Genomic DNA, 14,156 nt, shown 5'->3' on the forward strand with positions numbered 1-14,156 from the left:
CTTGAAAACACCATTACCAAGGCAAGACAGGGTGGTGGCAGCATCATGCTGTTGGAATGCTTTTCTTCAGCAGGGACAGGGAAGCTGGATCTAAATACTGGGAAATCCTGAAGGAAAACATGTTAGAGGCTGAAAAAGACTTGAGAGAGAGGCCGAGGTAGAGGCTGACCTTCCAACTGGACAATGGCCCTAAACACAGAACCACGGCCACAATGTTTATGTGTGTTCATGGTTTAGATCAAAGCATATTTATTTGTTAGATTGGCTCAGTCAAAGTCCAGGCATACATCTAATGAAGAATTTCTGGAAAGACTTTAAAAAATATGCTTACAGACATTCTCAATCCAGTCTGACTGAGCTTGAGCAATTTTGCAAAGAATAATTGGCAGATTTCAGTATGTGATTACGCAGAAGGGTCTGGGACAAATTGCAGTTGCAGTTTTAACTGGTCATGACTAAACGGTCGTTGCATATAAATGCACAGCTTGCTTTTTAGATTTTTATTTGTTAAAAATGTTTACCAACAACCAACTATAATTGGACTTTGTCGTGGTCTATTATATAAAGTCCAAATAAAATACACTGAAGTTTCTTTTGTTGTAAAAAGACAAATATAAAATAGTGTGTGGGGTAAAGATGCATTTCCATTGCACTCTTCAAACTGCCAACACTGATTTCTGTATTCAAATATATTTACCTGTTTTTTCTTTCTCGTAGACAGAGATCAAAACACACATCTAACATCTCTAGGAAAGCAAAGTGTTCAGAGAAGAACTCGGCTGGTTCAGAGGGCAAGCAGAGCGAGCACCAGGAGCCAGCTAACTGCAGAGGGCACGGCGGGGAGAATACAACCCCGGGACACATCACAAAGACCAGTAGCTCAGAGTGGAACAGCTCAGATGATCTTGTTCTCTCAGAGTCAGAGGACAGAGAAAGCACTTACCTGTCCAGTAATAGTGAGGCTGTCACCTCTGATTCTCCGTGCCCTCACATAGACCTGACATACCACCCGCCTAGCAGTGTGACAGCAGAAACCCAGCTTGGTGCAACTGGGTCGCCTCACCTTCGACCCAACCAGCAGGTTTCTCCGCACCACGGCGAATCAAGCCACGCTGTGTTTCGCCCCAGAATGCTTCAGGAACCTTTTCCATCCAGCCCTCGCCTCTCCCCCTCATCCCACATCAGTCCCAAAAGGAGGCCTGACATTTCGAGCCTACGAACCTTCTCAGACGCGAGCTCAAAGTCGGGTTCCGACCCGGAGAGGAGCACTCAGTCATCGTGCGAGAGTGAGGAGAGACTGCCGGGGGGCAGAGCGGACGAGGCGGCACAAGCTCCGGAGGTTTCTCTGACGACGTACTTTAACGTGGACAACTGTATGACGGAAACTTACCGCCTCAAGTACCACAACCAGAGGCCTCTGGTCCTTTCTGCCACCGTGCCAAGGACAGTTGCTGAGAGTGAGCGCAGAGATAACAGCCACACACTCCCCAGTGATGCACAGTCACATGATGTGCCAAAAGCACGGCCTGAAACAAGTAAGACCTAAAAAAAAAACTATATTCTAACAGAAGCAAATAGCTACATAAAATAGTTCTCTGTTATTCTGATCAGCATATGCCCAGAGAACATTCACAAAATACATTGTAACAACAGAGTTCTCATCTTCTTTTCTGCACAGGCCATAATAGCAATAAACCCACTGCAAAATGGAAGCCAGTGACAGCCAAAGGACTGGATGAGCAAGGTTTTTTATGAGTGTTGAGTTGGTAAGTTTTGTTTACATGGATGGACGGTACGACTGGATGCCAAAGAGTTTAGAGAATGGAAATATGTTCATAAGCCCCCTGATGTCTCCAGACTGGGTGGACCTTATTTATGCAAGCTTGTCACATAAATACAACCTACTTGTTTAACAGATTATCAACTATCACACATATCTTCCACTGTTCCATGGTGTTGTTAGGAAATGAAATCTGTTTTCAGTTTGCACAAAAGGTTGTTTAGGTTTTATTGTGTTTTGACACATCATGTCAGGTATGTCATTTCATTTTATTTGTGGACTAGTTCTGCAGAAGTGCTGAGGAATTTACGAGGCTCAAGTACAGTTAAGGTCAAAGGTTTTAATTCCCCGGCAGATATAAATTTTAAATCATTTTTATTCAACCAAGAAGTTTGGTTTTGGTAGGAAATGTGGCAGACATTTCTTTATCAAAAATAAATAAATGTAAAACAAAAAACAATTCATCTTGTTTTATTTACATTTAATCTAAAACTTGTATATTGAAAATTATTTATACCTTTCTGAATAAATAAGAAGAATCTTAAAGGCATTACAGCAATTAAACCCTTCTCATATTTGTTTACCAGCTTTTTTCATGTTTCCACTGGTATTTTGGCGATTTATTTCTGGTAATGAGCTCCAAGTTGTTGGAAGGCCTCCTTGCCATCACCCTAATCTTTAACTACACATTCTCTTTCAAATTCAATATAGGATTCTAGCTGGGTTACTCGAAAACCTTAAAATTACTTCCAGTCAGAAGAATGTTGTTGATTAAATTTAAAGATTACTTTAAACCTACATCTGTTAGGGGTATGAATATTTTGGGCTTAACTGTACCATTGGGGGAAATAGATATTAGACACCCTGCTGATTCTGTCAGTTCACTCACTTGCTAAAAAAAAAAGAGCAGTCTTTAATTTATATGGTAGTATAAATCACAATGTCTGATTTTTTAATAATTCATTTGTGTGTTACTGCTGCAAATAAGTATTTGAACACCTGCCAATCAGCAAAAATTCTGGCCCTCAAAGACCTGTTAGTCTGCCTCTAAAAAGTCCACCTCCACTCCACTTATTCTAAATTAGAAGCACCTGTTTGAGGTCGTTAGCTGCATAAAGACACCTGTCCACTCCACACAATTATTAAGACTCTTAACTACTAAAATCGCTAAGACCAAAGAGCTGTCCAAAGACACCAGAGACCAAATTGTAGATCTCCACAAGGCTGGAAAGGGCTATGGAGCAATTGCCAAACAGCTTGGTGAAATAGATCAACTGTTGAAGCAATTATTAGAAAATAAAAGAAGCTAAACAATCTCCCTCGGACTGGAGCTCCATGCAAGATCTCACCTCGTGGCGTATCAATGATCCTAAGAAAGGTGAGGAATCAGCCCAGAACTACATGGGAGCAGCTGGTCAATGACCTGAAGAGAGCTGGCACCACTGTTTCCAAGGTTACTGTAGGTAATACACTAAGACGTCATAGTTTAAAGTCATGCATGGCATGGAAGGTTCCCCTGCTTAAATCAGCAGACGTCCAGGCCCGTCTTAAGTTTGCCCATGACCATTTGGATGATCCAGAGGAGTCATGGGAGAAAGTTCTGTGGTCAGATGAGACCAAAATAGAACTTTTTGGTCTTAATTCCACTCGCCATGTTTGGAGGACGAAGAATGATGAGGACCATCCCAAAAACACCATCCCTTCTGTGAAGCATGGGGGTGGAAGCATCATTCTTTGGGGCTGTTTTTCTGCACATGGGAGAGGACGACTGCACTGTATTTAGGAGAGGATGACCGGGGCCATGTATTGCGAGATTTTGGGGAACAACCTCCTTCCCTCAATTAGATCATTGAAGATGGGTCGTGGCTGGGTCTTCCAACATGACAATGACCCGAAGCACACAGCCAGGATAACCAAGGAGTGGCTCCGTAAGAAGCATATCAAGGTTCTGGAGTGGCCTAGCCAGTCTCCAGACCTAAACCCTATAGAAAATCTTTGGAGGGAGCTCAAACTCAGTGATAGCCCAGAAACCTGGCTGATCTGGAGAAGATCTGTGTGGAGGAATGGGCCAAAATCCCTGCCTCAGTTTGTGCAAACCTGGTGAAAAACTACAGGAAACTGAAACCATTCCTGCCTTCTGCAGAGATACTTCCTTGTTCCTGATGTTCTTTGAGAACTCTTTGGTCTGTTCCTGGTGGTGGGGAGGTTGGTATGGAACAGCCTAATTCAGTTGTCATGCGTGCTTGATACACACAAAGAATTAAGATCAGGAGTATCTGTTATTGATTACCTGATTGATTTGTGTCACATGATAACTAATCAATGGGAGCAAGCATATGGCATCTTTGTCGGGATGAAATTCGGATTTTACGCAGGGTATTGTCAATCAATTCATAACTTATATATAATGGTTTTGGTTAATAATCTGTCTACGAATTCGAATTAAACTACCATAAAAATTTAAGACTGTTTCTTTGAAAGTCAGTAAACTAACATAATAAGTAGTGGATCGATGCATAGAGTTAGGGGTTAGGGTCATTTCCCCCACAGTTAGAGATTATCAACAGATGATGCTGAAATCTGTAAACAGAGATGAATCTATGCACTTTCACATCAATAAGTGTATTAAACATATTTAATGCGGATGCCATGTTTTTCTGCAGAACAACAAATCCTGGTTTAACCCAGCTGAACCACGACTGTCAACATAACAGAGCAGGCGGTTCTTTTTGTTAAAATCTGGGCAGCTCTCTAATTGCTTCATCTCTGGGGATTTTATTGGCTGTCACCAGATAACATATGCCTCAACAGTCGCTCATTGCTAGTTACTGATTTCTTATCATTTATCAGCTCTTTTGCAACATTTAAACGTTAATGACTGACTGTTGGCTGCCCCAAAGCAGACGCCCTCCACTGCTGTGAAAATCTGACAGCAAAGATTTTGGTTTGGTCTTTTTCTTTATATAAATGACAAGTAAATATAAAGCTGACTTTTAAAAATTATGTTTTTGGTTCATTGAATTATAATTGTGCATGACAGCTATCAGTTTGTGGTGATCCATAAAATTATAATAGCCTAAGAATCTGGGGTTTAGTATCTGGGGCAGCCCTCAGGCTTTTTACTACAATTCAAAATCACACATCCTTGTGTTTTATTTTATCATGCTGGTTCTTGTCATCCATTCTTTGTACTTTATCCTGTCTTCTTCTTTAAAGAAATCCAAACAGAACTATATTTGCAGGTATTTTCATAATGTAACGGACCCATCTGACATCATTACTAACTGTATGGTTCGACACACTGGTGTTCCGCTCAGAAAAGTGATGTTGTGAAACCTGCATGTGGCCTTTATAAGTCATACTAGCTGTATGTGCAGCATGAGCATGAAAATGCTGGACTCTTGAGTCCTCCTAGCGTTATAAGGGATTCTACCTAATTGTAATAAAATCAGCTGATTAAATAGCAGTTTGTTACCATGATTGATCTGGAAGGTTGAATGTTTTTTTTGGTTTGTTTTCTTTTCTTCTCTTGCTCGCACAGGAATACAGTCTGTTATTTATGCATCTGAAAACAGTTTGCTGGAAACCTACTAACTGTCCAGGACACTATGCATTCACCAAAAAAAAATGTATTTAAAATGAGTCCCAATGCACATGTTGGTGTTTTAAGTCTGTGTAATGTGTTTGTTCTCAACGTTTCTAAGAACATATAAAAATCTTTGTTGTTCTACTTTCAGATAAATATATCCATAGATACATGTATTTTATGTTCACCACACTGCAGTGTTTTCCTGTACAGTCTGTCATTTATGTGTTATCTGTTCACCGTAACCTTTGTTAAGGGTGTTTGTTCCATGAACTCATTGAAGCAGTAAATCTGTGTGTGTGTGTGTGTGTGTGTGTGTGTGTGTGTGCATGCGCCGTGTTTATGCTATCAACACTAAATGATAGCCTTTAGAGATTCATTTTAACAAGACTTTTAGTCAAATATTTCCCATTTGCCTTCCCAGTGACTCATTGTTTTACTGTTTAGAATCAGATTCAAAGAAAACAAAGATTTTGATGCAATCTATTGCACTATAAGACATCAATAAGTGGTGAAATTTAACAGATTTTCAACTAACTGGTTACTTATTATAGTGCAGTAATGACTAACTGTAGTAATACTGTTATTTAAAAATAACTGATTTACTGCCTAAATAAATTATGAGTTTATTGGACAAGTTAAAAATAAACCCCAATTTATTTATCAGGGTACACAGAAGGTTTTTGGGTGTTTTTCTTATCTTTATCTGTTTAAAAAAATCTTTTTTCCTTGTTTTACTTTACACTGAATGTCGTCTTTGGTTGTATCAGCTGTGCCTTGGCATTTTCAGTGCAGCATGTCTGTTTTGTGTGTCTGTGTGCGAGTAAACAACTTTTAGGAAATGACGCAGATAAACGAAACAACAATTTTCCATTTACAGTGTGATGCAAAAGTGTTCATACCCCATTAACCTTTTGCATATTTTGTCGCATTACAACCACAAGCTTCAATGTGCTTTAATGCAATTACAGCTGCAACCATTTTGGGGTAATTCTCCGCCAGATTTGCACAATTTCTTCCCAATTCTCAATGCAAAATAGTCAAAGCTCAGTCGGATTGAAGGGATAGAATCTATGAGCTGATTTTTAAATCTATCCACAGGTTCTTAACGGGATTTAGGTCTGGGCTTTGGCTCATTTTCACACATGAATAAACTTTGGTCTAAACCATTACATTGTAGCTAAGCTCCAGATTTTGTACTTTGTTTTTAAAAATTTGTTATCTAGGAATGTAAAGGTTGCTGATCGCTGGTTTAGGTGGATGGTCGTTTTTTTTTTATAGATGACGGATTAAACAGTGCTCTTTGAGATGTTTGAAGCTTGGGATATTATTTTATAACCTAACTCTGCTTTGAACCTCTCCAAAACCTTCTCCCTGACCTGTCTGTTGTGTTCCTTGGTCTTCTTGATGCTGTTATTTCTCTAACAAATCTCTGAGGCCTTCACAGAACAGCTGTACTGTTGCACTAGATTTTATATAAGAATGAATACAAAAACTTATTTTTCACTTTTATTTCTCTTAACGTTTTCCTTCCTCTCCACAGTTATACAATACTTTGTGGCGGTCTGTGTCATAAAATCGAAATTAAGGTTTCTGGTTGTATTGTGACAAAATGTAAAAGAAAACGATATAATTTGACAGGCATATTAGATTTTTGTTGAACTGAACCTGTTTTACAAGCTTTTATTCTGGATGGCTACAGTCGTGACTGCAAGCAGCAACAACACAAATGGTAAATGAAGTGGTTCTGAAATGATAAAGCCCCAATAAGGCTGGTGAAGTTTGTCACATCTAAACATGCAGAGAATAAATCTGTAGCACCCACTTCATTTCAAAGGTTGATGCTAAATCATAAAATGTTATAAATGCATTTTCATTCTTAGAGCTTGATGAATTTATTGCAATAGTTGGAACGTGAGTCTTGCACTCATGGTCTGTAGTCTTCAGTTAAAGACTTCACATGTTGAACAACAAGCCGTCCCCTCCTGTGTCCCATACCGCCAGAGCCGGTCCAAGATTGAATGGGGCCCCAAGCAGGTTTTAGTTATGAAGCCTGAATTTGAGTTATAATTTTTTATTAAATACATACAAGTAAATAAATCGTGGAGACCAGGTTATTTCACTGACTTACTCATCTGCTCTGTCATGTCTGGGGTTCAACATTTCAATTTTTTCTATTTATTAGTCACATCACACATGAAATGTAACTCCAGCAACATTAAACTGTGACTATAAACAATGAATATTTTCCTCTGTATACAAAATAATTATTATCTTTGCCAGTTGTTTAAAATCTTAAATAATGTTTTTATTTGGAATTTAAAATGTCTTAAAATTTGCTACTATTATTGAAAAATAAAATTAAAGTATGTTCGTTGTACACAAATATAGCCACAAATCTAAAGTGTGAGAAGTCAAGGGCTGCAGGGGGCCCATGCAGGACTGGGGGGCCCCATGCAGCAGCTGAGCTTACTTCGCCTTGGGCCGGCTCTACATGCATTGGTAGCTGGTGTTGCTATAAAACATATCTTTTATTCTGTGTTTTAAACACACTTGGTCATAATCTAATTATCCTTTAATTATCAACACCAACAATCGAGAGCTAAAGAGGACATTTTCCCTATTATGTCAAAGGTCTTATCCGATCTTATCCAGGCTCTTGGTTCTGTACTTTATCAGACAACCTGCAGGAGTTTCCCTGGATCCTCCCCTCATACCTCTGTGTGGTCGGCTCTGTGGAGCTGTTGATAATCCGCTGCATGCTTTCGACATGTCTAATTGCAGATTCAGTTAAAACAAAGGTATTGTTAATCCTATCTACACTTTCTACTTTTGGAGATAATATATATCTTTATTTTTACTTATTGTTGAATAAAGTTTTAATTACCGCACCACTCCTATATTAGTCACTTTCATGTGTTATGATTGCACACTTGGCTTCATAGATTCTCATTGAAAATTATGAGAAAAATCTGAAAATAAGCTGTTCCAATTTTATTAATTGAGATAAAAATGCTTCACAAATCTGGAACTTTTGACTGAAATTCTGAAATAAAACATGATTCACTTTAATTTAGTAAAGCCAATCGGTCTAACTTCTCTTGAAAATCCTCTTTGCATCCACACCTTCGTAGCTGTAACTCTGTTGGAGATAGAAATATGAAATATTAGAGCTCATATCCACATATAATAAAAAATATATCTCCATATCAAGCCATACTTGTTTTATAACTATTCAGATATTAGAGTGCAGTGTTGGAATTGGCATGAAAGCTAAATCGGTGTCTTTACCTGAACGAGTTCATCTCCTTGGATGATTCTGATTGTTGTCAGCGGTTTTCCGTTGTCCTTTCTTGTGAAAACCCCCTTTAGTGTGTCGCCCTCCTGGTTCCAGGCACCCTGTGGGTTTGACACACAACCAAAAAGATTTTGACAGCAAAACTCAGTGGGAAATGTGCAAAATGCAAATGGAAGACATCTCCGTCATACCTCGTGTATGCAGAAACTAATCAGTCAATAATATATCTGCATTAAAGATGCAGAGGTCTAGTCTTCATAATTGTCACAGACATTAGAAGTTTGAGCTGAAATGGCAGATCCATGCGAAATTGTCAAAACAGATGCGCCTCCACTAAAAGCCCTTTTTTCTTACTGATAGCTCGGTTCCGTCTGCCAGGCTGTACTCGAGGGTGACCCCCAGGGTGAAGTTTATTTCAATGCTGCGGAAAGTGCTGCTCTCCTTCACATGAAACTTGTCTCCAGTCTGCTCGATGGTGATCTTCAGGTTGTCATGAGCGGCCAGCTTCCTCTTCACCATGTTAATTCCTGTCATCAGACATATTGAACATGTTCATGTTATAAACAAGTAGTTCATTTGTTTGTCTCTGTAGACTGGAAGTAGGTTAAAAAACCAAATCAGAAACCGGTTGAGAGGGTGTCCATGTAACCAACAGTTTGCAAATAAAACAGTGTTACACCTTAAATGCAGACATGTCGAGCTGTAATTATCAGTTTACCACTTGAATATGAGTACCTGCGTTTCATCAGTCCTCCATGAAGTACCTTATGAGCTTCTGAGAATGTTATGGTCATTTCTTTGCCTAAGAAGCATGCATTTAAACAGACTGAAACCATTTATCTCCTGTCCGACCAAGCTCACCCATCTGTTCCATGAACTTCTCATAGTTTTCACTGCGATCAACCTTCCAGGTGCCGTTGAAGGCCATGGTGACTGCGTGATGGCGAGCTGGACCACTGTGCAGAAAGGAGCGTCCTACTGGAAGTGTGACGCTCCTTTTAAGCCCAGCAGGCTCTTATCTTGTCATTGGCGTGAGTGCTGATGTGGTCATTTATAGCTCAGGGTTTTTTTTGGCATTATCCACAGCAAACACTTTATGAATTACTGAATGCTTGACTTTCTGTTGGACTTGTGTTTGTGTTTACATAGGGTGGTGGTATTGTGTGTTCAGCAAACTGCCAGATATCATTAAAACTGTGATTCAGTTTTCTTTAGACTTGTTCTGTGCTGATTATTGAGGAAAACATTGAGATAGGAACCCAACAGCACTGGTCCTTAAACTATTTGCAACCACCTCCCTAGTCTTAATGTGCATAATTGCTTTAAGAATGTGATTTAAAAAAATGCATTGACATTTTTACTCAGAAGATTTTTAAGTTTCAAGTTAAAAGATTCCCACCAACACTAACCTTAAAATCCAATATGGCTGCCTTGGATATAAAAGTTAGAGATAAATGCATTTAAGACCAAACTGTTTATTTTTACCCACAGCATTTTGTTTGTCCTCAAACTTCACAACCTCCTCTAGTCAACATGTTGCTACACTTCTTGAAACTCCCAACTTCAAAAGTCATTGGATCAGAGCCTTGGTAGCCACCAGCTCTTATTAGGCTTCACTTTGTTCTGCTCACTGTTCTGTCTTGTTATGATAATGAAATATTTAATAGCTTTTTTGTTTTTGGTGCTTACTGGTTCTACATAACAATTAACTTATTTGTTTTTGCAATTGATACAAAAATTGCCTGTAACATTAAAGGCAGAACTATAGTACTAAATAATGCATATGCATTTTTTGTCACTACCACCAAATTTTACTGAATTGAATTTTTTAAAGTTTGTATTATACAATCAACATACCAGAGCTCTTGATTTAACTGCTTTGTTTATCTGCTTACCTGTACTTTTCCTCCGATGCCCTTGACCTAAATCAAACCATTTCTGATAAGGAAGACCTTTGATATTTAGTTATTATCACAATTGCACTTATTATCACACAGATATGTGGCCTAAACTCATGCTAAGATTTGCTTTGAATTAATCTGAAAGCTATGCCAGTGAAAGCACATTCTTTGTAGGAAGTCAGACTGAAAGCTGGAGCTTGGATATGGTGTTTCCCAGAAACTGTTTAGGGATGACAGAGTTTTGCACATAGAAACTCATGACTCCAACTCACCTGAAATGTTGCACTCGCATTGAGAAGGCACAAAAGAAAAGAAGGTACTAACAACGGATTATGCAATTGCATTGCAGCAAGAAGGTTCAGGAGTTTGCATAATCTCCACATGTGGCTTCCTCCCACAGTCCAAAAACCTGAATGCTAGGCTAATTACTTGCTCTAAATTGCCGTTAGGTAAGAGTGTGTGTGTGCATGGTTGTCTGTCAAGTGTGTCACAATATTGCCCTTTGATGGACTGGTTACCTGCTCAAGGTGTACACCCTCCTATCGCCCAATGACCACTGGAGATAAGCACCAGCCCCCCAGCAATCATACAAGGATGAGCAGATATAGACAAGGAATGGACAGATGTCTGTGCTCTGGGACAGCTGAGAAAATCTGAGCAAATCGCAGAGCCGGTCTTGTGACAATGACAAACAGGAAGATGTGCAGCCAGGACAGTCTCTATTTCACTGTAAATGTTGCAAAGGGTAAAGAATATTTGCCTTTTAGGAAAATACACAGATTCACTAGATCAACAAAATAATCGTTATGGCCTTTATCACCGTTTTACAGGCTGCACACACAAAAATAGACAGTGACTGTTAAACAAATGGTTGTGCAAATGCAGTGTAGTTTGGATGCACTGACCCTATCTCAGACAGTAGACCTAAAACAGGCAGTGGAAGTTGAACTTCCCTGTGGACTCAGATACCAATCACATGAAAAAGTCTTGATTGGATTGGGATATCCGTGTCCCAAACCTCATTAGATTGTGTTTTGTAAGTCTAACAATCAGAGGAAGATAAATCAAATAAATGAATTAGAGAAAATTTTAAATTCAACAAAAATACCAAAATATCTATGAGGTAAAATGTAATCTTGAACTTTCAGTACCAATATAACGCTGTTGACTACAATATCTACAAATGAGTGCTTAAAGTAACTGTCATGCAAATTAGCATGATTTAGCAAACTCTGGACAAGCAGCAAAACCCTTTTTAGATAGCTTTTAGTTTTCAGCTTTTATTTGACTTTACAAAATGTACAGGGGTTGGACAATGAAACTGAAACACCTGGTTTTAGACCACAATAATTTATTAGTATGGTGTAGGGCCTCCTTTTGCAGCCAATACAGCGTCAATTCGTCTTGGGAATGACATATACAAGTCCTGCACAGTGGTCAGAGGGATTTTAAGCCATTCTTCTTGCAGGATAGTGGCCAGGTCACTACGTGATACTGGTGGAGGAAAACGTTTCCTGACTCGCTCCTCCAAAACACCCCAAAGTGGCTCAATAATATTTAGATCTGGTGACTGTGCTGGCCATGGGAGATGTTCAACTTCACTTTCATGTTCATCAAACCAATCTTTCACCAGTCTTGCTGTGTGTATTGGTGCATTGTCATCCTGATACACGGCACCGCCTTCAGGATACAATGTTTGAACCATTGGATGCACGTGGTCCTCAAGAATGGTTCAGTAGTCCTTGGCAGTGACGCGCCCATCTAGCACAAGTATTGGGCCAAGAGAATGCCATGATATGGCAGCCCAAACCATCACTGATCCACCCCCATGCTTCACTCTGGGCATGCAACAGTCTGGGTGGTACGCTTCTTTGGGGCTTCTCCACACCGTAACTCTCCCGGATGTGGGGAAAACAGTAAAGGTGGACTCATCAGAGAACAATACATGTTTCACATTGTCCACAGCCCAAGATTTGCGCTCCTTGCACCAATGAAACTGACGTTTGGCATTGGCATGAGTGACCAAAGGTTTGGCTATAGCAGCCCGGCCGTGTATATTGACCCTGTGGAGCTACCGACGGACAGTTCTGGTGGAAACAGGAGAATTGGGGTGCACATTTAATTCTGCCATGATTTGGGCAGCCGTGGTTTTATGTTTTTGGATACAATCTGGGTTAGCACCTGAACATCCCTTTCAGACAGCTTCCTCTTGCTTCCACAGTTAATCTTGTTGGATGTGGTTCGTCCTTCTTGGTGGTATGCTGACATTACCTTGGATACCGTGGCTCTTGATTCATCACAAAGACTTGTTGTCTTGGTCACAGATGCGCCAGCAAGACGTGCACCAACAATTTGTCCTCTTTTGAACTCTGGTATGTCACCATAATGTTGTGTGCATTTCAATATTTTGAGCAAAACTGTGCTCTTACCCTGCTAATTGAACCTTCACACTCTGCTCTTACTGGTGCAATGTGCAATCAATGAAGACTGGCTACCAGGCTGGTCCAATTTAGCCATGAAACCTCCCACACTAAAATGACAGGTGTTTCAGTTTCATTGTCCAACCCCTGTATGTACAGGTACCAACTGGCAAGCCCAGTGGTGGCAGCATTATGCTGAGGGTCTGTTTTGCTGCTTGGGTACTTGTGCATAGAACAAAGGGGATGGAATAATCAAGAAGGCAGACTACGGCGCAAACCAACGATGTCTGAAACATGGACAGAATTGAGTGTTACAACAATATAACTATCCCAAACATACCTCATAATTAGTCCTGGAATGGATAAAGCAAGCTAATATAAATCTTTAGGGAATGACCCTGACCTAAACTTGATTCAAAATATGTAAACAATGCCTTACAATTGGGTCTATGCAGAAAAATAAACTAATTTTAATTAACTGCAATTTGTCAGTGAAGAAAAGGGTCAAATATCCAATAAAAAGCAGGTATTATGTGCTGTGCTAAGGGACATTTAATCAAAAATACTGTGTGTGTGTGTGTGTGAGTGTGGACTCAGTTCTTGTTTTTAAATTTTAAAATCATTCCATCCTAAAAAGGGAAAGATCAAATACATCAATATAACCAAACCTTAGCACCTCAAAATTGTTTTTCGTGACTAGATAATATCCGTTCATCATACGAAGAAACCTTTAAAGAGAAAAAGACACATGGTAGTGATTCTCAGATTATCCACTAGATAGAGCACTTTACAAACTAATACATGTTGCTAAGTTATTTATGTGGTGAAAAGCAGGGATATCACTGCTTAACACAGCAAAACTTCCTCCTGTTTTAGTTTAGTAAAGTTCAACAGGTTTCTGACTGAAATAACAAACAGTTCAAGTAATCTAAACATGTTTCTTGTAGCCACAAAGAAGATACGAGCCAGAAAAAAATAGACACGTCATCCAATCTCAAAAATCAAATGCATGAATTAGGTGAGAAAGGTCAAACAGAAAAAAAACGCTGATCTCATCTGGCCCAAGAGGCTGGACGAATATTTTAAATGTATCTGATAAAAATCATTAAAAACAAATACAAATTTTACTAATACAAATATTACGTTAAGTCAACAAATTTTACTTTAATTA

General features: G+C 39.3%; 2 protein-coding genes across 2 annotated transcripts in view; one reads left to right on the forward strand and one right to left on the reverse strand.

The window, feature by feature from the left end:
• usp53b (ubiquitin specific peptidase 53b) overlaps window positions 1-3,725 on the forward strand; it is a 28,116-nt gene extending 24,391 nt beyond the window's left edge. Inside the window, exons 14-15 of the mRNA XM_047364483.1 lie at window positions 718-1,535; window positions 1,679-3,725. Coding sequence (XP_047220439.1) covers window positions 718-1,535; window positions 1,679-1,755 — 895 coding nt within the window. The 3' untranslated portion in view covers window positions 1,756-3,725. The remainder of the gene's footprint in view (window positions 1-717; window positions 1,536-1,678) is intronic.
• Window positions 3,726-8,345: 4,620 nt separating this feature from the next.
• On the reverse strand, window positions 8,346-9,686 carry fabp2 (fatty acid binding protein 2, intestinal). The gene is made up of 4 exons (XM_047366955.1): window positions 9,526-9,686; window positions 9,019-9,191; window positions 8,658-8,765; window positions 8,346-8,508 (listed from the first exon to the last, which is right to left on the reverse strand). The coding sequence occupies exons 1-4, from the start codon at window positions 9,590-9,592 to the stop codon at window positions 8,458-8,460; spliced, it is 399 nt and encodes a 132-aa protein (XP_047222911.1). The 5' UTR covers window positions 9,593-9,686; the 3' UTR covers window positions 8,346-8,457.
• Window positions 9,687-14,156: the final 4,470 nt, after the last annotated feature.

This window comes from Girardinichthys multiradiatus, chromosome 5 (assembly GCF_021462225.1).
Source record: "Girardinichthys multiradiatus isolate DD_20200921_A chromosome 5, DD_fGirMul_XY1, whole genome shotgun sequence".
Taxonomy (NCBI): Eukaryota; Metazoa; Chordata; class Actinopteri; order Cyprinodontiformes; family Goodeidae; genus Girardinichthys; species Girardinichthys multiradiatus.